Genomic DNA, 23,773 nt, shown 5'->3' on the forward strand with positions numbered 1-23,773 from the left:
GGAACTAGTTCTAATAGAAGCGTTAACTATTATATTAATAGCTAGGTAAAGAGTGACTAGGCTATAGAAATAAGGTTAACTATATACTAGGCGATCAATAAATAAATATAATAATCGCGGGAGGTAATCATTACGATCGCTAGGTAATTAAGGTAATCGTTAGGTTAGTGATCGCTACGATCGCTAAGTGATTAAGGTAATCGCTTATATTGTGTGTAAGTAGAAATAATAGTGATGAGTAAGAAAAATGTAGGGTGCACGTGAAGGTCGCATAACGGGCCGTAATAATACCTCTATATGCCAAATGGGCATTATATATTATCTTATATTAATAGCTTAAGATGCTGTGGAGTTTAGCGATACTATAAGCACTTGGATATGTAAACTCTATTAGAACCGTTTAACATCTATATAGTAGATGCAATATCGACATCATTTATACTATTACGGCCGTGTGACGGTTGGTACGACTCTATGCTATAGGGTAGTTAGAGAAGTGTCGGCTTCATATTAGCGAGGCCGTTAGGGTGTCGAACTAAGCAATAAGGCAGTTATAGTTATAGGTGTTTATATTAAGAACTAGTTTAATAGAAGCGTTGACTTTATGATTAATAGCTAGGGTAGAAAGAGTGTTCTAGCTAGGGAATTAGGTTAACTATATACTGCGGTAATTATATAGATTAGAGGGATCACGGTAGTAAGCTTAGTAAGCGTAGTGATCCGTAATAGTTATATTACTAAGATTATGGCTTCGATAGTGGTAAGCTTAGTGATCTAGAGGGAGTGTTCCTAATAGTGCGGGTAATCGTGTGATAAGTAAGGAAACTATAGGGATGCACGTGAGGGTCGCATAACGGGTCGTAACAGGCCGGCAGTGCGCGTATTAACTTATATGATCTAAGACTTAAACTCTTCTCTTTTCTTGGTTTTCTTTTCCTTTAATATAAGCCTTAAAGATATACTCTATCATCTCTTTCACCCCCATTATAATGATCGATAAATCAGTCGACATCTGCTAGAAAGGATCCTTCTTTCTAAAGGCTAGCCTTACCTGAGTTGGCTGATCAACCGAGGAGGATTCAACCGTGACATGCTACTACGACATCGTAAGACTTTATTTTATAGGTTATATCCTCTTCTCTACCCCTCCTCCCCCCTCCCCTCTCTCTGTTTCTCTCTGGATAGAAGATTAAAGATCTGGTTCTTCAATCGCCAGCCTCTATCCAAACCGGGCTTTATCTTCTCATTTATCTGTCACTATAGCGGCTGTCCAAGATCACCGCATTCATATTCACCTGGGCTTCCTCGTACTCGACACCCACCTATAACACCTAAGAGGACAGGAGAATCTAACACGGTTTAGTCAGTCGGATACTATCGAGAGAAGGGGTAACATCATGACCAACTTCCTTTATAGAACTTTCGGGTTACTTATATAGCGGAGGGCTAATGTCAGGCAACGAGTCTTCTAGGGAAAAGGAGGGTGTGGGGTAAGTGACAAGGTCTGCTAGATAACAGCGAGGTAGCGGTTATGTAGCAGCGAAGGCACTAGGGCAGTGTGTATGTGTATTGATCGTTACTCCTCCTTCCTCGAACTTTCGAGGAAGGAGGATTCTTATATTAAATTCCTATCTTAATCTACCCTACCTTTCGTAGCTCCGTCAAGAGGCTCTCACAATCAAAGGCGCCGTCATGCACATGGTCTCGCAGACAGCGCCTAACCTCAGATCAATCACTATGCGATACGAGTTCTCGTTCATAGTGCCAAGGTGCGAAGGGCTCTTAGAACACAACCCGACGTGCTAGATAGGTAGAAAGGGTTTGATGGACGAGGGTAGATATAGAACGCCCGTTACTTAAGGGCCTTCTTCGCCGACTGTCATGCAGCCAGAGAGAGCTAGAGAGTCTTTATATCGAGTATATAGACGCTAAAGCGACACGCTTTATAGCGTCTCTTCGCGACGGGGATCGGGAATGTAGACGATACTAATCACGAACACTAAAGCATATAGGCAGGGTGTTAATATAGGTGTATATTAATCTTTTCCTCTCTTCTCTAACTCGTAGCTCTAGCTAAATATATATATGTACGTACTCCCCTTATGTAGGGAAGGTACGGTCCGTGACACGCCTGCTGCGCCTACTGGCTTGTGGCGGCCCTGGCTTCCACTCTCTTAGAAGGCTAGAGCTTAATGTGACACCGTCGAGTAAAAGAAGCGACCTTAGTCCTCTTCTCGCAGCCATTGTGCCCCTTAGCAGTCTCTTCCTCACCCATTATCAATGGAGCACAGGGAAGATTCCCCAAGTCCCGCTAGAGGAGGACGCCTTCCGCGCCGTAGTGGGCAAGCCCGGCCTGTCGCTCGGACGGAATAGGCTGACAGAAGACATCAGCCTATAGTGTGTCCGAGAGTTCTACGGCTTTTGTACCCGTATGCGGCAGCTTGATATCATGATCAGCTGCACCCAGGGCAACCGGGAAGAGGTATCCGTCTACCGCGAGCTGGCGGGGCTCCCAGCCCTCGAACCTATATGTATCCGGCTTAATTGAGAAAGCGAGAGACCACCCCCTGATGGCAGCCTTGGCGATGTCTCTGGTAATGGTGACCTCGCCCTCCTATCTCGACGACCCCATCCCGCCGGCCAACTACGGCCCCCTGCGGACGAACCTTATTAACTGCGCCGTCGACTAGAACTTCTCCCGGTCTATCTTTAACATTTTCAGTAACGGCGGTGCAAACAGGCTCCGGCACATAAGGCTATGAGCAGAGAGCACTAGAAGCACCCCGAAGCAGGAATGCATCAAGAAAGTGAAAGATATACTGGACTGGGTTTCACTGGGCTGGGTTTGCGAGAATGATCAAGTCCACAGCGACAGTCTGAGTGTTGAGGATAGTCGTGCCGATAGGTTTTCTCAATGAAAGATCCTTTGAGTGCCTCCAAACCGACTTCGGCCGTCTGACACCGACCCGCTGTCTATCCCGACCGTATAGATACCTGGATTAAGAAGATCGGGGACATATGAAGGAGCGTATGACCACGGCCCACGGATAACAGAAGTGAGAAATGGTCTAGCATGCCGCTTTATAGCTTTAATTGAGAGAGGCTGCTTGGGCCTAGGGGTAGGAGACGGGAGAGAGGAGGGCAGATATGGTCGCGTCTAATACGTCACTCCCTGGAGGAGAGGAGATGAGATTCTGTCTTGCATTAAACCACCCCTACCTACCACCACGTTGAGACATGGACGTTGCATTGCCAGAAGGGAGTAGAGATGAGAGACATGCAGTATTTTGTGGTCAAGTCTTAGAGCGTCGGTCTTGAAAGGCAAATGACTTTCTAGTTTAAAATGAAAAGAATATTATAGAGTGATATAAACATTACGATGGCTTTAATGTTACTATATATGAAGACTATGAACACTGCTCAGGCATGAGATTCGAGTTCTGGAACTCAACACCCGCGGGCTTCTCGCCACCTAGAGCAATGTCAAACCTTAGGTTTTGGCTAGCCACCGTAGTATTGGCTTGGAAGGCAGTCCATCCATTCAGCTTCTTCCCTGTAGGCTCGAAGTTGGTGGTCTCGACCTGAAGCTTAGGGACGATGACTCCTTGGATCGGCAGCTTCTTCGTGACCGCCAATGTTAGGGGGTCCGAAGCGCGTTCGTCTCGAACCATGGCTGTGACCACTATGGGTGCTGCACCCGTACTGACCTTGTTGACCTCGAAGCAAGACTCTGATAGTTGATAGAGGACGGTATCGTCGACCTTGTAGCCTCCAGTGTTCTGGTTGTCATGAGTCTTGGTGATATTGGTGGACGGAGTCGTCTCCTTAATCCAAAAGTTGCTGATGCCCTTCTCGGCGTTAATGGTGGTGTCGAACTCAACGGAGACAAAATTGCCAAAGTAGCCGCTACCGAGACCCCCCTGCCACATGGCGTGCGTCGTTGGTATAGTGGCGTTGGTCTCGCCGCTTCTATCGGCGTAGACCAGCTCGACGGATAAATCGTTGGCGTCTCGGCCGCTGGCCGCCGAAAGGCTGAAACGAATAGACCCCGTAAAATGAAGTTCACCCTCACTGTCAAGAGACAACTCGTCGACGTACGGCTTGACATCGTAAGGGTCAATCACGTCAGTCAACTTGACGCTGCTGGGCACAGTGTCGATCATGCGGGCGAAGACGTCGGCACACATAGAGTTAAACTCTTCTGTAGAAGACAGCTTCTCCATCGTGGCGCGATCGTTATCGAAGATGCGCTTATCAGAGTTCAGGGTATCGTTAGATGCGACGACTAGGGGGTTCTTGGTTGTTCCGCTCAGGAACTCTGTCACGACCCCGTTGTGGAAACGACTAACGTCCTCCTGAAAATGCACGGTTGTATCGTTATTAGGATCCGCCTTGATCCCGGTGACATCGGGGAAATCGGCACTATGAACGCCACCGATGGCATGTCCGCATGCCACCATGGCGGTCATGTCCTCCTTAGTGAAGCCGGCCTTAGTGAATGTCGCGAACGTGTCTTTCAGGTTTGTTGATGGCTCCGGCACGCCTGGAGGTCCCTCTTGGTAGGCGTCGACGCGGCCGGCTCGGAAGGGAACCTTGGGTCCTTCGCATGCGCCAGTCGCGACAACTAGGCCCAGGGCTGTGAGGTCCGAGGCTGTAGCGCGGGCATTGTGGAAGCCGCTAAAGAAGCCGAACGTATTGTTGAAAGCACTACCGGGGTTCTCAGGTCGGTCGAGTTCGAAATAGATAGAAGCGTCCAACCCTCCGGTTCCAGCTTCGACATTGTGCGTCACTGCGTCATGGAAAGCTGTCCGGATCCACTCGGCCGAGTTTTGACGTCCGGGGATGAAGGTTCCAAATTCGCACGTTGTAAGGGCTAAGCAGGTTAGTTCATTGTCTTTCAGTCGATCAACACTTGACCAATGCTCATCACTAACCGTCGGCGAAGCCACGTTTGCCGTATCCGCTCATCATGGTATAGAGATCCTCGAGTTCGTCCCATTTCGATGGCCAGACAAGCTGCGACGCAGCAGCCAAGGGAGCCAGGCCAACAAGACCGGTCGTAGTTGAGATCTTCATTGTGGACAGAGTGCGCTGGGATTACAGTCTATACTCGAAATCAGGAAAACGCTGGCGGGCGCGGTCCTGTATATGTGCTAAGTTCGAGGACAAGAGTCTATTACTTGGCATCACGTCGCGTTGTTCACCGTTGGTACCGTGCCAAGAAAAGAAGAAAGGAAAATACGAGAAATTCGTACCTGTAAGGCTGTACAGGGATGTGACTTGCTGCCAATGAAGGCGACTGCATTAGAAAATACCCACCCCGCGAGATGAGTTTTACCCCTGTCATATCAGAACGCAAGACCCAGGGATTCAAGAGCCAGCCAATAGTGTTAGACATGTTGGAGAAGTCCGTAATTTATACTTACCTCTCGTGGTTGTTATGTAATGTGGATCATGGAGTCCATACTCACAGACGAATACTCGTATTTCGTGCTGGCTCGTGCTGTGTTTTTACTAAAGCCGCTCTTGGCATAGGAATTGACGGACATGCCGAGATACCCGCCGGCCCACCGCCTCGTATAGGGTCTCACAAAGAGAGAGAAGGCCGAGCCTCGCATTGCTGATGCTTTTGCCAGTTTCCAACCATGCACGAATACGAGTAAATCCCGGACTGGGCCCCCAGTTTACGCCGGGCATCTAATTTTAGAATTTACCATATCGTTGAATACGGGTACGGAAACATAAACATGCATGTTTCGTCCCTACTCGGCAGGTCATGGTGTAGAGTTCGCATAAACTATATACAAAAGTCCCAGAGTCCCTATTTACAAGGAGAAGGATAAAGATTACGGGCCCGTTGATATCCAAAATACATATACGGGTACTTGCATGCTCCCAACTCGGGGGAAGACCAACTGCCGTAGTCCTAGCCAGTGGAGATCATTGGGGCTTAAAAGCCGACTTCATTTTCGTAGTGTAGGGTAAAGTGTGGCGATCGTAGTAGTGAGCGCAAGAGGGCTCTTTCAATACTTACCCAGACCTTATCGCGAAGTAAGACGCCTAATAGAAGATGTACCAGTGAAAGACTCCATCGATAATAGACCAATGTCTTATTAGAAGACATAGAGAATACACACATATACAACACATAAAAATAATGCCTTCACAATCAATTGACACCCCTATTGTATGTTTTCTTTCTCTTCATTATCGAAATCAGTATTCCTTCCTTGAGTTTTTTGCATTATTCTTCACAAGGGGCTTGGCCTCTGCTGCTTTTGATTTTTAGCGTCCGCCTGTTTCGGCCGCCGCCGGAGCAACCCCCCGCCGGAGCAACCCCCCGCCGTGACCGGCCCCATAGACCGGCCCGCCTCGGCCCGGCCGGGAAAAGCGCGCTAGAAGCAACATCATCCAATGACATCAGCGCGACGATTGTTATTCGGAGTTGTGGACGGATATTTGCATGCATGTATCGGCTGTTTCAATGATTCAACATGGCACATTACGGCCTCTTCTTTTTTTCCACCGCCATAGCAGTGCACGTCATTGATCGAAAGCGCCTGTTTCCAGCCATGTCCCCTTTCAATACGAGGCCATTCCCTTCCGATAGGCCATCTCAAGCCAGACCCATACCTGCGTGCAGGTGCTTGGGACTCATGGAAAGAACGTTGCCGAGCATGTGGCGACCTTTGAGGCACCGCAGGTCTAAAAGCTTAAGGAACTTATGGGCGAGTGCGGCATTGACTGCGACTTCGAGGAGACCATAGTGACCGACGTTTGCCTAGGCGATGAAATCAACTCTAAGGTGGAGTCAGCGCTAAAATAGACCGTCGCAGCCGGCATATCAACCGCCCTGGTTGTTGAGCACAATGCTAGCCCTGAAGCTGAGCAGGTAAGTGAGGAGCAGAGGCGGGAGATCGACATGGAGTCACTGTCCCTGCACATGCATGTATGTAACTACGACTCACACACGCTAAGATCTCCCGCGTGCGTGGCGCAAAATCATGCCTGAAGTACGAAGGGACTCGTATGTGGACCATCTCGTATGCCACATACTAGAGGTCTGCCTTTCCTGTGATGTCAATCTATAGACAACGACACCCGTTACCTCTATGTCACTATATAACGATAGTGCTAGATCAAAAGTCGTGACGACGCGGGGTTCTATTACGACCTCGACTGTAATCCACGCTATAAACGGCTATAGTTATGCACTCCTACTAGAGCTACGGGACAAGCTCGTGCCGGTCCGCGGTATATACGTGCGACTCGCGGGCCCTCCGCGGCGCTACCCGCTTATCACTAATAGCTACATACTATGCATTAACAATATCGAGTACGACTACCTGGTGCCGCGACCCGACGGCAGTATAATCGTGGGCAGTGGGCGGCGCGACTACCTCCACGATCTCGGCAGCTGGTCCAACGTGACCGACGATAGGCTACTCATTGACAAGGCGCAACACTACCTTAATGGTTATATATAACGTTACTTTATCGGCTGGGAAGACTTAGACTTCTATACGGACTGGGTATAGACGGGCATTATGGGTTATTCCGCCGACGGCTTCCCCTTCGTTAGCTCTATGCCCGCTCGCCCTAGTACCTACCTTTACGCTAGGTTCACGGGCCACGGAATGCCCCAGATACTCAACTCCGTAAAGCATATCGCTCTCTTGGTTTTTGATAGTAGGGTTGCCGCGGAACATGCCGCACCTCTTCCCTACTAGATCAGCCTAGAGCAGTAAAATAGCGCGCGAGAGCACCTATCGCTGACTATATGGCGGTCGGTCATGCGGGACAAGGTTCCGCGAGACAGTAAAGTTTGAGAACCAAGCCCGCATGTTGGGATTTTCATGTACATATCCCATATAGTAATATTCAACCCATTTGATCTAAAGACTGATCGGGGGCCAACCTAAGGCTCAAGCTGTTAACAAGCCCTCCGCTAGTGTTGCCGCCATCGCCATAAGCCGTCTCAAATAAAGCCGAAACCTAATCTAGATACGGGAAGGCCTGCCCGAAGAAAGGCTTATCGCTATTATCGTTGGTAGTACGGAGATTGTGATGATGATGGTCGTTCCTGGTAATTTGGTCTGAGGAGTCGGCTGCGCGGTTGTGGCGCCACCAATTTATGAATCCCTCGTATCCGCCCTTAATTATAGTAGCGTCTCTCGTGACCGGGTCTTCATCGGCGGGATGCGTTATAGCTAGCGATAGAAATGCGTTGACGTGCTCTAGGGCGGCCTCGAGTGATTCGATAAGCTAGACCTCTATCCGCGTAGACTCACCTGCGCATGTCATAGCCCTAATGGCATCGAGCCCACGGCGGAGCGCTTAGCGTTTTGCGCTCATGCGTTCCCGGATGCTATACGCCAGTAGGACCTGAGTGACGCCCGACACGCATTGTACTTAATGTTAGACGACCTAGTGAGGCCGATTGTTCCTATATGGATCGCCTCGCATATGTCCAGCGCTTCCTTGACTGCCACTATGCAATCCCGGATCAGGGGTAACCATGGCCACTCCCCTCCTTCCTCCGATAGCCCACCAGGGGCTGGCGGTGTCGTCTTTACCGGCAGTATAAAGGGTCGTCCTACAAACATCTCCAAGAGACAGTGCTCAAGCTGTGTATGCAAAATTAGTCGCGATAGCTCCGTGGCGGTTTCTGCTCTATTGTCTCTACGCCACCTCCACTATCGAGAGCAGTCACTCTTGGTCTTCTTAAGATGATCAAACACCCCTGTTATATAGGATAACTAGCATTTCCGTAGTAGGAACCTAGAAAGTCGTTAGGAGAGGATAATATTTAAGAACAAAAGAGGGGAACATAATCGTATAAATCATTTTAGAAGCTCTTAAGGTATTTCGCATTTATCGATCTTTTGCGTAGAGATTGTCTAGGTCCTCTCGCAGCCTCTTCCTAGATGTTTTGACACCCTTTTCTTCTTCTTTCTTAACTAAAACTGTCCCTAGTTACGCTTCTCCGCTGTGAAAGTCTATTATAGAAGATGTATACATAGCTTAGGTAAGCGGGATTCGACTATAAAATAGTTAAGGTTATCGCTCTAAAGATAATAAATTAAGAACTTAACACTATATAACACCTTACCTACCTTTTAATATATATAAGCGTGTTAGTAGTGTATTCTTATATATGCTACTAAGCGTGTTAATATCTAAATAGTTTAATCCCTAACTAAAACGGTTAATCCCCTAAAATATATAAATACATTCTTAAGAGAGGTCTTATATATATTAGATTACGCTCTTTAGCTATAAGATCTAATACTATCTTTATTTAATCTAATAACTAAGGATATCTCTACTTTTTTAGGTTACCTAAAAAGATAGGAAAAAGTATAACACTATTAGCCTAAAGATAGTAGGGGAGGCCTATAACTTTCTAGTACGAAGAGGGGTCTATATTTCTATAGGGAGTATAAGGAACGGCATTAACCTCTATAATATAGCATAAAGGGAGAGGTAGTAGGCCTAGATAGAGGAAGAAGTTAGCGAAGCCCTTAATAATAAGCTAGAGTTAACGAAATCACTAGCGAGGTATCTAGAGTATGCTAATAAAATAAGGGGAATCTAGCCCCCTTCTAGAACGTCTATCTAAAGGGAAGTAGAATTAAGGACGAGGCTATCGAATATATAACTATTATTTAATATGCCTTCTCGTTAGTTATCTAGGGGATATATACCTCCTAGAGAGCCCCCTTAAGAATCGTACCTACGAAACTAGTATACCTATAGGCAAGTGTGACGGTTGGTACGACTCTGGGCTATAGGGTAGTCAGAGAAGTGTCGGTTTTATGTTAGCGAGGCCGTTAGGGCGTCTAACTAAGCAATAAGGCAGTTATAGTCGTAGGTACTTGTTCTTAAGGAACTAGTTCTAATAGAAGCGTTAACTATTATATTAATAGCTAGGTAAAGAGTGACTAGGCTATAGAAATAAGGTTAACTATATACTAGGCGATTATAGAGTAGTAGTGTTAATCGGTCGTGGCGATTAGTGCGATTTAATAGGAATCGTAGTAATCGCCCTTAAGGTAATTTATAGTAATTCTTACTAAATCGGTATAATCGCGTGTAAGTAAGGGTGTTAATGAGTAAGAAAAGAAAAATATAGGGTGCACGTGAAGGTCGCATAACGGGTCGTAACACTTTTATTATGAACGAATAAGCGTCTTCTGCATATAAAGTGACGGTAAAGGGAGATGTGCTAGGAGAAAGGTGTATTGAGTTAAAGATCTTCGCTGGTGATGTGCAAGGTGACCCGCCAAGCCTCCTATATAACAATAGATACCAGCAAAGAGTTTGTCTTTAGATTTATAGTGAATGATATATCTGTGTAACGGAGATAAGAAAGTGTTGCAAAATGGACGGTAGTAAATGTAAGCTATAGCCGTTGTGGCTTCTATATAGAATAAAGGCCGAGGCGTATCACGCCCCGTGCGCTTCTGCTAAACGACGACGAATCTCAGTGCTGCTTATCTTCGAGGCAAAATCGTTCGCGTTGCTCTCGAGTTCCTGGCCATCGATGTGAATGACGCCAATCTCATGGACCTGCAGCTTACGCCAACCTCTACCCACACGCTTCTCATTGATCATGGCACCACCTTTGCGCGTCTCTGCCGACAGGACAATAGCATCCATATCCTCTTCCGTGATTGTGGGACCGTAGACATCGACAATCTTGACGCAGCGCACAATCAGACGGCCGCCGAAGAAAAAGGCATGGACCTCTTCGTCGTCCCCAATCGTCTCTTGTCTGAGGTGCGATGACGATAATGCAAAGGTGGCAGATAGGAAATCGATCACTTTTTGGGTACGAGTCCTCCATGACTCCATCTCTGACGCATATTTCTTACTGGTGAGCAGCGACCCCCCGGATATGCCAATGATGAGACGAGCTGGGGTGGAGGCGTCTCGGGGAAGGGACAGAAGCAGTGTCGACGCTTGTATCAGAAGCTTGTGGCCAATATGGAGATGGTCGAATGTCCCTGCCACAACGACCGTCTTGTACAGTTCCGTGACTTCGTCGTTTTGGCTTCGGCCTTCTTCGGCGAGCGTGAGATCGGCAAGCGCAACAAGCTTATCCTTTTTAACTACCGCACCGCCATCGACAAAAGATGACAGCAACTCACGCCCCGTCTTAGAGCCGTCGTAAAAGACGCGGGACCATAACGTCGGCTTTGACGCAAATGTGCTAATCGTCAGAACCGTTGTGTCGTTGCCTGTTGTCTTGCTGCTAGTTGAATAGTCTATAAGGAGCACAGTCGTGTCGACATCAATAGCCGCCGAAGTAGCTTGCACGGATACGACAATAGAGTAGAGGTCGGCCAGAAGAGACTGATGTAATGGCCAGTTGACAGGTTGGAACGGTGCTGCAAAGGCGATGGTAAGTTTAGATGACGAGGGGGTCTTTGAGATGACGTAAGTGAGGGGTTCGCGATACGCCGCATCCAGTAATGAACGGCTCAATGAGGTTGAAAGTGGAGAGAGGCCAGGTAGAAGGACCAGAGTATCTTCCATCTTCAAGGGAGCCATATTATGTTGTCCAAGTTGATGTTGTTGTTGTAATATATATATATGTGACTGAGAGCTATTGTAGGTAGTGAGAAGCTAGGGGGCTTTAGGAGACTACCACTCGTGCCCCGCCCCAGTTTATTGGCCACTCGGCTAACTTCACACGCACTACCAAAAATAGTGCTAGTCACCATTGCGAGCAGATTCTTATAATTCTATTAACCTACCTATCCGCGCTATAATTACTGTATAGAATAGCCTGTTTTATTAAGCTGTTCTAGCCTTCTACTATTATTCCTTAATGTTCTACCCTTTTCTTATAGCTTTGAAAGCGACTTTTTTTAGCTAGAGATAACCTCTTTTTCTCTTCTAATTCTAATAACTTCTTTACCTTTTCTAATACAACATCCTCCTTTCTTTTTTACTAATAGATGCCTATCCTCAACTAATAGAATACCTCCGAATTATAGTTACCTTCTTCTTACTATATAATAAATTTGATTAAGCTCTTTAGTAGCTTTAGTGTAGCTAAGGTCCTTCTTGAATTAAATAAGCTCTATAGCTGCACTATAGATAAACTGCTATGTGTGACGTTAGGGTCAACTCTAAGCTATAGGGTAGATAGAGATAATGTCGTTTTATATTAGCGAGATAGTTAAGATATCGAACTAAGCAATAAGGCAGTTATAGTCGTAGGTGCTCGTATTAGGGATCTAGTTTTAATAGAAGCGTTGACTTTATTATTAATAGCTAGGAAGAGAGTGACTAGATTAAGGGAATAAGGTTAACTATATATTAGGTAATTATTAAAGGGACGAGGTAATTGTCTATAGTGATTATTACGATTACTAGGTGATTAAGATAATCGCGAAGGGCGATTATTAAAGTTATTAAGTAATCGGGGTGTTAGTTAGTGTAAGTGAATATATTAATAAGTTAGTAAAAAGAAAATATAGGGTGCACGTGAAGGTCGCATAACGGGCCGTAACACCCTAGAGGGGACGGGCTGCTAACTGCCACACCCCAACCGGCCGACTGTTTGTGGCGAAGCACAGGGTAAAGGTCAGCTTAGTGCGACGAGTTTTTTTCCCTTTTTCAAATATATATCCTATCTTTACGTAAGATAAGAATCTGCAAATGTACCTTATAAAAAGCGTCAGCCCTAGCATCTAACGCACTGATGTGATCCGTCTTTAGCACTATCCTGTCTATGGCTGTCTTTCCTAAGGATGACGCCCTTAGATTCGGATGAGGGAATAGTCTCTTGGCTTTCATTGCCTGCGTCATGATCCCGCTGCTTTGACTGGCTCTGCGATATAGAAAGTATCTAAGGAAGAATTTCAAGTAAAGATTTGTAGGGGGAGGGGTGTACACGGACACACCTAATAATATATACTAAAAATGAATAAGGTTCGTACACGCCCTTATGGATGGGACTTTTGACTCTTTAAACCACTCTTATCACACTCACTATAAAAAAACCTTCATTTTTATACTTTTCTTTGCTATGTTTTCGTTTCTCTCGCTTTACACCTAACAAGAATTTAAAACGTCCTTACACTGTATGCACTAGCAGTTTATTCTATCGGGGCTTATTTTTTATTCATTCATCAAGCATGCAAATTACTCCCTGCCCTAAACTAAAGAAAAATCCATGACATCAAAGGAAATAGATAACGAAACAAATGAAAATCAAAAAAAAAAAAAAAAAAAAAAAACTTTCGGGTTAATAGTATGGCTGTTCTTGCAGTATTTTTTGTCATGGTAGACCAACGGCTTTTTAGTTGTCAGGCTGGCCAATGCCCAGGTGCTCGGGGTCGGCACGGACGATGCGGAGGGTGTTGGTGTTACCCATACCGCCCTTCCAGCCCTGGACAACGACGACGCTGTCGCCGGGTGTGAGGACCTTAAGGCCGAGGGCACGGTTCACAGCCCACTTGATGCGCTTATCGACGTCCTCCTGCCAGTTGACCTTGCTAAAGTCGGGCTTGGTCTCGGGGAACAGGAAGGGGTAGACACCACGGTACAGGTGGCTGTAGCGCGAGGCAGTGGGGTTGCGTGTCACCATGAAGATGGGGCAGATGGGGCGGTACTTGGAAAGGAGGCGGGCTGAGACACCAGAGGTGGACAGAACAATGATACCACCGGCACCGAGGTCGAGAGAGGTGCGGACAGCAGCCATGGCGCACGACTCGACGGTGCTAGTAGGACGTTTGACCAGGCTGCACATCTCCTCAAAGTGGGCGACGTAGGGGATCGAGCTCTCGGCCTTGAGGCAGGCCTCATGCATCTCGTGGACAGCCTCGTTGGGGTACGATCCCTTGGCCGTCTCACCCGAAAGCATGACGCAGTCGGCGCCGTCGGTGACGGCGTTTCCAACGTCACTAATCTCAGCACGAGTGGGGCGGGGGTTCTTGATCATGGACTCCAGCATCTGGGTGGCGCAGATGACGGGCTTTCCGGCAATGTTGCACATGGCAATCAGCTTCTTCTGGGCAGCAAACACCTCGGCGGCGGGAATCTCGATACCCAGGTCACCACGGGCAACCATGACACCGTCAGTCTCATTGAGAATGTCGGGGAAGTTGTTAAGACCCTGACGGTTCTCAATCTTGGCAATGATCTGAATATCCTTGCCATCCTCGCCGAGAACGTCACGTATATCGCGGATGTCCTTGCCGCTGCGGATAAACGAAGCGAAGACCATATCGACGTTGTTCTTGACACCGAAACGGAGATCAGCCTTGTCCTTCTCAGACAGGGCGGGGAGGTCGACGTCCGTGTCCGGCAAGTTGACACCCTTCTTCGACGAGATGAAACCGTTGTTGCGGCAGCGGCACTCGACAGTCTTGTCATCCTTGATGCTCAGGACGTCAAAGGCGAGAACACCGTCGTCAACGTAGATGACACGGCCGGGCTTGATAACCCTTGTGATGTTCTTATAGTCGACGTACCTGGTGACAAATACGTTAATCATTTCCATTGATCACCTGCGTTTCATCTCTTTTCATCTCTCACTCCTTGTTCTTCTCCCGTCCCTACTTGAGTTGTTGAAGTTCCAGGAATTATTGGCTTACATGTTCTCAGTGTCGCAGCTGGTAGCGTACTGTTCATCAGTGGTAATGTTGATGACCTTGCCGGCAGCGATGGGGAGGTCCTCATCATTCTTGGTGTTACCAGTGCGGATCTCAGGGCCCTTGGTGTCGAGGGCAATGGCAACGGGACGGCCCTCCTGCGAGGCCTCGGCGGCGCGGGCGTTGTCAATGACAGACTGGTGGTACTCATACGAGCCGTGAGAAAAGTTCATGCGGACAACATTGAGACCGGCAGCGCGCAACTTGTTGATACTCTCGGGCGAGTTGGTCTTGGGACCAATGGTGCAGATAATGGAGGAGCGGCGGAAATTCCTCTCGGGGGTGTAGGCGGTGTCAAGAGAGGCCAGCCAGTTGATCTTGCCACCAAGCTCGAGGTGCTCCTTGGCAGTTACAGCCATGATGCTGTCGGTGCGATTGCGGTTCGCCATAGTGGATGAGTGTGCCACGTGTGTTGAGATGATGAAAATACTATTGGAGAAGGAAGAGGGGATTGAAGCAAGGTATTATGGGTATTGAAAAAGAAGAGGGGAGAAGAAAAAAAGAGCAGGAAGGAAGAGAAAGTGGGTGGTGGGATAGAATGAGCAAAAGATATGGGATCTCGTTGGGAAAGGGCAAGAGCCAAGAGGTGGGGTGGTGGTTTCTACTGCTACGTACCATTGCAAATAGAGGGGGAGGCAAAGAACAGAAAATGAACCCCCCACCAAAGCTTCTCGCATTTTTTCCTCACGTTCTCACCCCACTACCACCATCGCACCACTAAGTTCTAAGACGGCTACAGTATTAATTATATTAACCAGACAACGTTGATTTTAGGATTATGGGCGCATGCTGAATATTACTTGGGTAGAAAGAAGAGAACAGACGTAGGTGAAAATGATGTTGGCTGCTACGAATAGTATTGACAAAGGGATTATTCGCCTGATATTATATTCCATTCATCTAAAGTCATTACGGACACAGACACCTTGACTCTGCCTCTTTGCCCCGGAAACCCTAGCGGTGACGGCTTTTTTTAGGCGAGGGAGGGGTGAGGGGTGTGCTAGGACTCAATAATATGGTCCCTTGTCATGTCATGAAATGATGAATGATCATACTCCCCCCCCCCCCAGTCCTGTGCCTCCTTGAAACAGCTGGGCAACATGCAGACAACCCCCATTGTTTAAAGCCGTGCAACCCGGAGGGGTAAAGAGAGACGCGCATCCCATCAGCAGATGTAGATGAGAGAGAAAAGAAAGTATAATAGGGGGGAAAACAGCGCTTTATTAGCAGTTAATGCACCACCCAACAATGGCCCTCCGGTCAAATCCGCCCCTCACCCCTCTGTATTCGCGCCGTGACCCAGGGCAGGCAGCAACTCGCCGAGTCTAGCGTTTGAGGCATTTGCTGGCAAACGAGACTATTAGTACCAAGAATAATATACGTCGTGCTTGAGGCGGGAGACAGAAAAAAATGCAACTGGTCTCGGCCTAATTAACAACATCGCCCCTCTGTTATGGAGGGGGAAAGAATGGAAAGAAGAGAATTTAGGAAGGACCCCTGCTTGTCTACCAATGCTACAGACCTAACCACTAACCATTATACTCCTTCCCTCTCACTTCTCCCCCCTCCACCACGACGGCGAGTAGCGCCGCCATTCCATGTTACAGAACAGAGCCAGAGGCGTTTTTCCTTTTTCCATTTTCTTTTAAACCCGCGAGGCCGGCTCAACAAAAAGGCGCCTACGTCCATGTTTCAAGCACGTATTACGAATCCCCCACATATTGTGCAGGTCATTGATATCTGAACCACTTTTACATCGGCATACCAAAAAAAGAGAGGGGGAGGTTTCTATTCTTTTTTTTTTTTGCTACTTACAATGTGCGTCGTACATTGTATCTTCTATCCCGACACAATATCACTCTTGATGTTTTCAGAGGCGGCAACGTCAATTTTCATCTAAACTGTACACCGGAACCCAGCTGATCCAAGCACGGTTATCGTATGACCATACGTGACCCTTATCTCTTTCCGTGGTATGACACCCTTCGAGGTGTATGTGCCTGATACCCGAATATGTGCTTTTCGTCTCGTTTTATTGATTATGATATATCTTCTTTCATATAGTCTTTTTCCCTATTAATTATGCTATTATTCGTACGTGAAGTCGTATTAGGTCGTTCGGTCAACCTAGGTTAGCGATGGCATCGTATAGCGTACTCGCATTATTAGTCCGTGGTCGGTTGCTAATTGAACATGAAATCTATGTACTAAAGTTATAAGAATAAATTCCTCATGAGCCATGGCCTGCCTATTCATGCATGCGGCTCTGCTCCCTGGTTTGGAAGGAGGAGAGAAGACCCTGATATTATCGATAAGTCGGATAAGAACATGTGATAGACGGAATGGGATCACGTGCATGGTATGCATGACTGACACACTTCAACGAAACCACATGACTTCAGTTGCACTACCGCCATTTCCCATACACACGACTCCGACCCTGATTCCGACACCGGATACCACACGCAAGTCGAACCTTCATCCTTGATTAATACAATATATACATACGAACAAAGCGTCGAATACGCTGTCTTTTGTAAATATGGTGGTACGTCCAGTTCAGCCAGCCTCTTGAGACATTGCAAAGCGACGTCATGACGCGATGATGCTTGGTTGCTTAGTCGTTTGAACACACGCAAATCTCCCCTCGCCTCTTGGCTATTCTCTAAGGTTTTTCTCATCCTCGCAGCTCCTCGACCTGCTGACTCTGGGCCTGTGGTCAAAGGTTGGACGCTTAACCCATTACGCCTTTGACGCCGTTCTCTGTACGCTCTACCAACGTTCCTCGTCCCCTGTCTGGATCCAAATCCAAACATTTTCTAACTGATTCAATAGTCTCGGCTTTCCTCGCTGGAATGAAGCGCTCGACCGGGTTGACGTGAGTTCCCTCCCTTTTGTCTCGTCGGACCAAAACCAACAGCACATTGCTCGAACGAATCGCATATCTGACACCCCCATAGTGTCAAGACGGAGAAGGTCTCCGGAGACAACAAGGAAGTCAACGGGTGGATTGACAAGTACCTCGGCGTTGGTGAATGGGTCATGGATCAGTCCGTCGCTATTGCTGGCTCCAGCAGCTTCTTTGAGCGAACTCGATAAAAAACCGGTCCCCGTCTGGTTCCATGTCATACCTACCCCCCAGTCTATCCGGGACTTGCTTTTATTTCTGTTTTCTCACCCCCCTTAACTCGCTCCCATGAGGCTAAGGTTCAGCACTCAGCTCCATCTTTTTTGACAACATTTTTCTTGTTTTGCACCTTAGGTCTGGGTTCTTTTTATGTGTCCAAGTCTACATCTTTTGCTTCAGGCGTTCAGTACGTACCAAGTCATGTCACATCCTGTGTGTCTCTCCGTTCCTATCATTCATTTGAAAATGATCGCTAGTGTTCAGTATATTCGCCTGTACGCATCGCCAATCTGTCCTAGAATTTCCGGTATCACAAAATGTGCAAACCCCCAGCAAGTCCATGAGTCCCATTAGTCCATCTTCTCTCTGTGCTCGGCCAAAAATTCGACCGGCACATCATCCGCGCTCTCTGTCCTCTTCAGCTCAAGCCCAGTTTGGGGACTCGCCACAGACAGTGCTGTGCTGCCCACATTATCGGCTGCTCGTGACACAAGTAAATCAGCCGGCACTTCATTGTCGCTGCTCTCATCGTGACTGTCCCTGTTCCCATCACCAGCCCCTTCTCCGTTTGTTTGTTCAGCATCCTTTAGGCCACCGTACTCGTTTGTGAGGAGACCCTCAAGCATCTCCTGCGCCTTGGTAAACGCCTCGAGCTCCGCCCCGATAGCGCATATCAACAGGTTCCAGCCCCTCTCCTGGACAACCTGCTGATGTTGCTCCAGGCTCTTGATAATTTTGTGCATCTCCGGCAGCTGTTGGCGTATTACTTCTTGTGATGGCGTCTTCTCTTTACCTTTGCCTTTGTCAGGAGATTGTTCGACTTTCATTAGCTGTCGCAGCCGAGATTCGTAGTCTGATACGAGCTGCGTCACCTCTGCCCATACGGCGCCGCCATCCTCCAACGCCTGGCGGTCTGCATCGGCCTGTGATCTTTGCCGTTCCAGCACCATAATCTCGCTCTCCCACCAGGCCTTAGCCATCTCGACTGTACGTCGTTCTGGTATCATCTGCAAGAACTCCATCCCGCCAGCTGATGCAGCCACGCTGCGGGCCTCTTGACCCATGACCTCGAGATCCAGCGGCTGTACAGGCGGCCGAGTCACAATGGCCGTGACCTCTGAGTCGACATCGTTTAGTGCCCCGCGATATCCGCTCAGACCAGCTTCTCGCCTGTTCTTGACGTCTTCCATCCGGCCTCGCAGCCATCGGCGCTGGTTTCGCATCCCAACTAGTTTTTCTTCTAGCTTGCGTATCTCCTGGGTCACCGAGTCGTATTTGGCACCGAGATCACGCATTTCTTGCCCGAGTGGCTCCTCCTCGTCCTCCTCCAGGATGCGTAGCTCGGCTGACACGCTTTCTCGCCGCAAAATCAGCTTATTAACCTGGTTCAGGGCTCTCCTGCGCTCCGTAAGGGCATCCTCGATGCGGGTGCTTTCTTCAACCTTGAGCTGTGCGAGAGCCGACATGGTCCTCCGCAGACCTGTCCGCGCTGAGCGTAGGCCCTGGGGCCGAGATGATTTAGGCTGCCGTACGGGTATGACATTGCCTTCAGGTGTTGATCGTGCCGGCATATGAAGTGAGTTGACCATTCGTGATTTTGACGTGGCACTGGAGTAAAAAGTTCCCGTAGGTGTGCTATTACCCGTATCGCTGTGTTCATCCAGGTTTGTCTCGGGCGTGGCAACGCCTGGGCTGCCGGCAATGAGCCCATTAGCTTGCAGGTCCAGCAGCTCCTGGGCTTCCTTCTCCAGCGCCTTTTCCCGCCTGCGTATCCCACGCCATATCGAGTCGGGTTGGCTTCGTACTCGTGCATCTTGTTCGTGGTCAAACAATAGACTCCGAATGCTTTCTTGCCTAGTCTTATATTGCCCTCCAGTGTTATCTCGATCAGCCAAATGTTGCCTGTCTGCAGTGGAAGTCTTGGGCATCATGACCGAGGACGTAATGGGTGGAGGTGGCCCGGCAAACAGCGGTCTGGTTCGTGAGCGAGGAGGCGAGCCATACAAGCCGTTGGGTTCCCCAGACTTGGCTAGTCTGGCATCTAAGGAAGGCGATCGAGGCAGCAGTGGTGGAGGCTTGGATGACTTGCTTAAATGCAAGGTGGGCCGCCTTTCAAAGGGGAGGCGAGTCTCGCTGTCGTTATCATTATTGTCGGGCCAAGGATTGAGTTCGTGCATGTCGTGTTCGGTTGAATGTTGCTGGGTAAACCAGGCTGACGAGCGTTGTCGCGTGCGGTCGGTCTGGGGCAGCGACGACGTCATTGTTGGGAGCTTCTGATTTGAGTTGGAGGACCACTATTGACTACTCATATGTGCTCGCCAAATGGAGACGCGGTTGTGAGCAGGCCGTGGATATAGAGTAGTGGGACTGTTTAGAAAAGGAAACCTACGAAGCCCACCGAGTGGTTTACATTTTCTTACGTGTGGAAATCCCAACGTAGGTGTATAACGCTGCCTAGGGACCCTTTCTAGGCGCTATGTTACGGCCCGTTATGCGACCTTCACGTGCGCCCTACATTTTTTCCTTACTCATCAACACACTCACTTACACGCGATTATACCGATTTAGTAAGAATCACTACGAATTACCTTAAGGGCGATTACTACGATTTCTATTAAATCGCATTAATCGCTATAACCGATTAATATAACTACTCTACAATCGCCTAGTATATAGTTAACCTTATTTTCTATAGTCTAGTCACTCTTTACCTAGCTATTAATAATATAATTAACGCTTCTTTTAAAACCCTAGTTCCTTTTAGTAGTAGCACCTACGACTATAACTGCCTATTACTCAGTACGATATCCTAACTATCTCGCTAATATAAAACGATATTAACTCTATCTACCCTATAGCCTAGAGTTGACCCTAACGTCACACGCTAGAGGCGACAGGTTTGAGCGCCCTCGAACAGGTATAGTTTGCTAAGAAATTATATACCTCTCGAGCGACGGCTATATAAAGTTCCTATTTAAAAGCCTCTAGTCTAGCCCACTTTTCTTACTATCTACTAGGATTATTAAGAATCGATACTTTAATTTTAATACTAAATAATAGATTATTAAGCTCTTTTTTAGCAATCTAGATAGTATATGTTATACTTTTTCCTAGTCTTTAAGGGTGACCTAAAAAAGCAGAGATATCCTTTATTAGATTCGATAAGGGCGGTATTAGATCTCGTAACTAAAGAGCGTGATCTAATATATATAAGACTTCTCTTAAGAATAGATTTATTTATTTTAGGGGATTAATATAACGTTAGGGTTAACTCTAAACTATAGGGTAGGTAGAGATAATGTCGTTTTATATTAGCGAGATAGTTAGGATATCGTACTAAGTAATAGGCAGTTATAGTTATAGGTACTACTACTAAAAGGAACTAAGGTTTTAGAAGAAGCGTTAACTATATTATTAATAGCTAGGTAGAGAGTAATTAAGCTATAGAAATAAGGTTAACTATATACTAGAGAAGTTCACTATATTATAAGTAAACCTATATTAAACTAAAGCTTAGTTTATTAATAGTTTACTATTCGGAGAGTGAACCTAGTCGTAATACTCTCCTTAGTTAGTGTAGACGTTAATAGTGTGGTTACGTTAAAAAAGTGGGGTGCACGTGAGGGCCGCATAACGGGTCGTAATAACTAAGCAATGAGGCAGTTATAGTTATAGGTGATTAATATTTAGGAACTAGTGTAAATAGAAGCGTCAACTATATTACTATATTATTGATAGTAGGGTAAAAGAGTGTTCTAACTAGAGGATTAGGATGACTATATACTAGGATATTTATTATAGAAAATATATATATAGTTTAGGTAAGTAGGACTCGACTATAAAATAGCTAAGTCTATCGCTCTAAAGATAATAAATTAAGAACTTAATACTATATAACACCTTACCTACCTTATAATATATATAAGCGTATTAGTAGTATATTCTTATATACGCTACTACGCTTGCCTATATATAAACGGTTAATTCTCTAATAATAATAAACGCTTCTTAAGAGAAGTCTTATATATATTAGATCACGCTCTTTAGCTATAAGATCTAATGCTATCCTTATCGAATCTAATAACTTAGGATATCTCTACTTTTTTAGGTTACCACTAAAGACTAAGAAAAAGTATAATAATATTAGTATTAGGATCGTGGTAAGCCCTAGCATAGAGCGTCGTGATCTACGTAAGGGATTACTATAATCCGTATAGCACATTCCTAGTGGCTAGAAAGAAAAAGAAGTGGGGTTACTTATAACACATGACCGAGGTCGCATATCAGGCCGTATATTAGACAGGCCGTGACACTATCCCTTTTAAAACACAATTATTATAGGTTTCTTATAGGTTTATAATAAGGAAGTAAGGCAGGCATTTAATATAGAGTGTATTTATTTTCAAGGCTAAATCTCACTTCCTTTTATTCTCTAGAAAGGGATTTCTTTCTTTGTATATTTCTCTCCTCTTTCTCTATTATAGTAATATCTCCTTAAGGTGCTAGAATATAATTATAAGGTTATTTGTAATTTTTCTATAGGTATGCTAAATGCCTAGTAGCGTGTGGCATGGCGCCACGGTTCCATAGAGTACTCCCCACATCTATAGGTGTTGTAGCATAAGGGTGTGGCAACTATAGGATAGCTCTGCTTTCCTGACCACTATAACGGCGAAAAAGTATAATAATCACGATATATATATTATCAATATAACGTTACACTAATAACCTCTAACATTAAAGTCCTCGTTGTGAGTATTATTATTAAAATTATAGCAAAGGATTTAAAAGCGGTGAGAAAAAAATATTATATTGGTTTAAGTTCGACCCTAGACAGTACGAGGTTTCTCTCCACTTATTGCATAACTACTGTTGTACCTCTTAGTGTCTCGAATCTTAATAAAAAAGCCGAAGCTGATCAGACATTTGGTCTTCTCAGCGCCGTCTTCATCCTCCTTCAGTTGCGGAGACTGTGTATTTGGTCACCATTTGGGCTGCTATAGAGGATTTATCAGCTTACCCGTATCTATTGCTGCATCGGTGCTTGGAAAAGTACCGCCTTCATGGAGAGTCGTTGACACAGCCGGTCTGTGGGCCGTGTCGTACGGGGCACTGATACACTGCCGCCGGAGCACTGGGCATCATGGCCGTGTAGATTGTCATCACAATAGGATAGGATGCTGCGCCATTGGCACAGCTGAATCAGAAGCCAAATGTGACTATGCAAAGAGCCACGGCGCATACGAATGATTTTAACTATTCCCGGTCTGGGGACTAGTGGAAGAAGGAGTATGTTACATATGGTCAGGGCGTCCACATTGTATTTAACCCTATTGGTCTTGCCGATTTGAGCCTCAAGTGTATCGCTAAAAGGGGCAGAATTCTGGTTGTCGGATTCGTTGCCTAAGAAGGCGATATGGAGAAAGTCACGATGAACAGGATTCTTCTGAAGCAGGCTACTTACTCATTGAATATATCAGTGCATCACTGATCACTACTGACCAAATATGTGTGGATCCCCACGAGGCAGCTGAGATATGGTGAGAACTAGATGCCCTCATGGATATGGCAGTATCAAGCTGGCCATCTCTACTTGCTAGAAGGACTCTATCGTATTTCTCAAGCCTTGTAAGCTTTGCCACATTGGAAGGTCTTGGCCAAGGCTACAATTGAGATAGGTGATAAGAGTATAGGTGATTCAGGACCAAGGCCTCAAAAATAAAACACAATACAATCTCAGTACAATCTCAGTACAACCGAAAACAAGTGATTTTCTTTTCCGCTCCTCTCTTTTAGTTTTGTAATTCTGAAATGACGCCCATGTCACCTTTCAACTGGCGGTCAGTCCGTATATGCCCAGCCTCCTGCCAGCCCCATATAATCTCCCCTCCAGTGTTCAAAGACACTTGGTGACCTCTTCCCCCCCTTGCTTCTTCCAAATACATAGAACCATCATCCATTGCGATTATGTTCTCTC

General features: G+C 46.6%; 6 protein-coding genes across 6 annotated transcripts; 2 read left to right on the plus strand and 4 right to left on the minus strand.

Moving 5' to 3' along the window:
- Positions 1-2,570: 2,570 nt before the first annotated feature.
- On the plus strand, positions 2,571-2,690 carry GMORB2_3232 (uncharacterized protein; the record flags this gene model as incomplete). The annotated part of the gene is made up of 1 exon (XM_035465208.1): positions 2,571-2,690. The coding sequence occupies one exon, from the start codon at positions 2,571-2,573 to the stop codon at positions 2,688-2,690; it is 120 nt and encodes a 39-aa protein (XP_035318757.1).
- Positions 2,691-3,407: 717 nt separating this feature from the next.
- GMORB2_3233 (Peroxidase) lies at positions 3,408-5,076 on the minus strand (the record flags this gene model as incomplete). The annotated part of the gene is made up of 2 exons (XM_035465209.1): positions 3,408-4,873; positions 4,935-5,076. 2 exons carry the CDS (start codon positions 5,074-5,076, stop codon positions 3,408-3,410), a joined length of 1,608 nt encoding a protein of 535 aa, XP_035318758.1.
- A 5,373-nt stretch (positions 5,077-10,449) lies between these two features.
- On the minus strand, positions 10,450-11,541 carry GMORB2_3234 (pantetheine-phosphate adenylyltransferase family protein; the record flags this gene model as incomplete). Its single annotated transcript, XM_035465210.1, has 1 exon — positions 10,450-11,541. The coding sequence occupies one exon, from the start codon at positions 11,539-11,541 to the stop codon at positions 10,450-10,452; it is 1,092 nt and encodes a 363-aa protein (XP_035318759.1).
- Positions 11,542-13,315: 1,774 nt separating this feature from the next.
- Positions 13,316-15,058, minus strand: GMORB2_3235 (pyruvate kinase; the record flags this gene model as incomplete). The annotated part of the gene is made up of 2 exons (XM_035465211.1): positions 13,316-14,489; positions 14,613-15,058. The coding sequence occupies 2 exons, from the start codon at positions 15,056-15,058 to the stop codon at positions 13,316-13,318; spliced, it is 1,620 nt and encodes a 539-aa protein (XP_035318760.1).
- A 2,153-nt stretch (positions 15,059-17,211) lies between these two features.
- On the plus strand, positions 17,212-17,768 carry GMORB2_3236 (Fungal protein of unknown function (DUF1748); the record flags this gene model as incomplete). Its single annotated transcript, XM_035465212.1, has 4 exons — positions 17,212-17,217; positions 17,359-17,434; positions 17,505-17,547; positions 17,630-17,768. 4 exons carry the CDS (start codon positions 17,212-17,214, stop codon positions 17,766-17,768), a joined length of 264 nt encoding a protein of 87 aa, XP_035318761.1.
- Positions 17,769-18,146: 378 nt separating this feature from the next.
- Positions 18,147-19,609, minus strand: GMORB2_3237 (uncharacterized protein; the record flags this gene model as incomplete). Its single annotated transcript, XM_035465213.1, is given in 2 exon segments — positions 18,147-19,593; positions 19,602-19,609. Coding segments are annotated over 2 exon segments (1,455 nt in total).
- Positions 19,610-23,773: the final 4,164 nt, after the last annotated feature.

Source organism: Geosmithia morbida (genome assembly GCF_012550715.1).
Source record: "Geosmithia morbida isolate 1262 chromosome Unknown scaffold_17, whole genome shotgun sequence".
Taxonomy (NCBI): Eukaryota; Fungi; Ascomycota; class Sordariomycetes; order Hypocreales; family Bionectriaceae; genus Geosmithia; species Geosmithia morbida.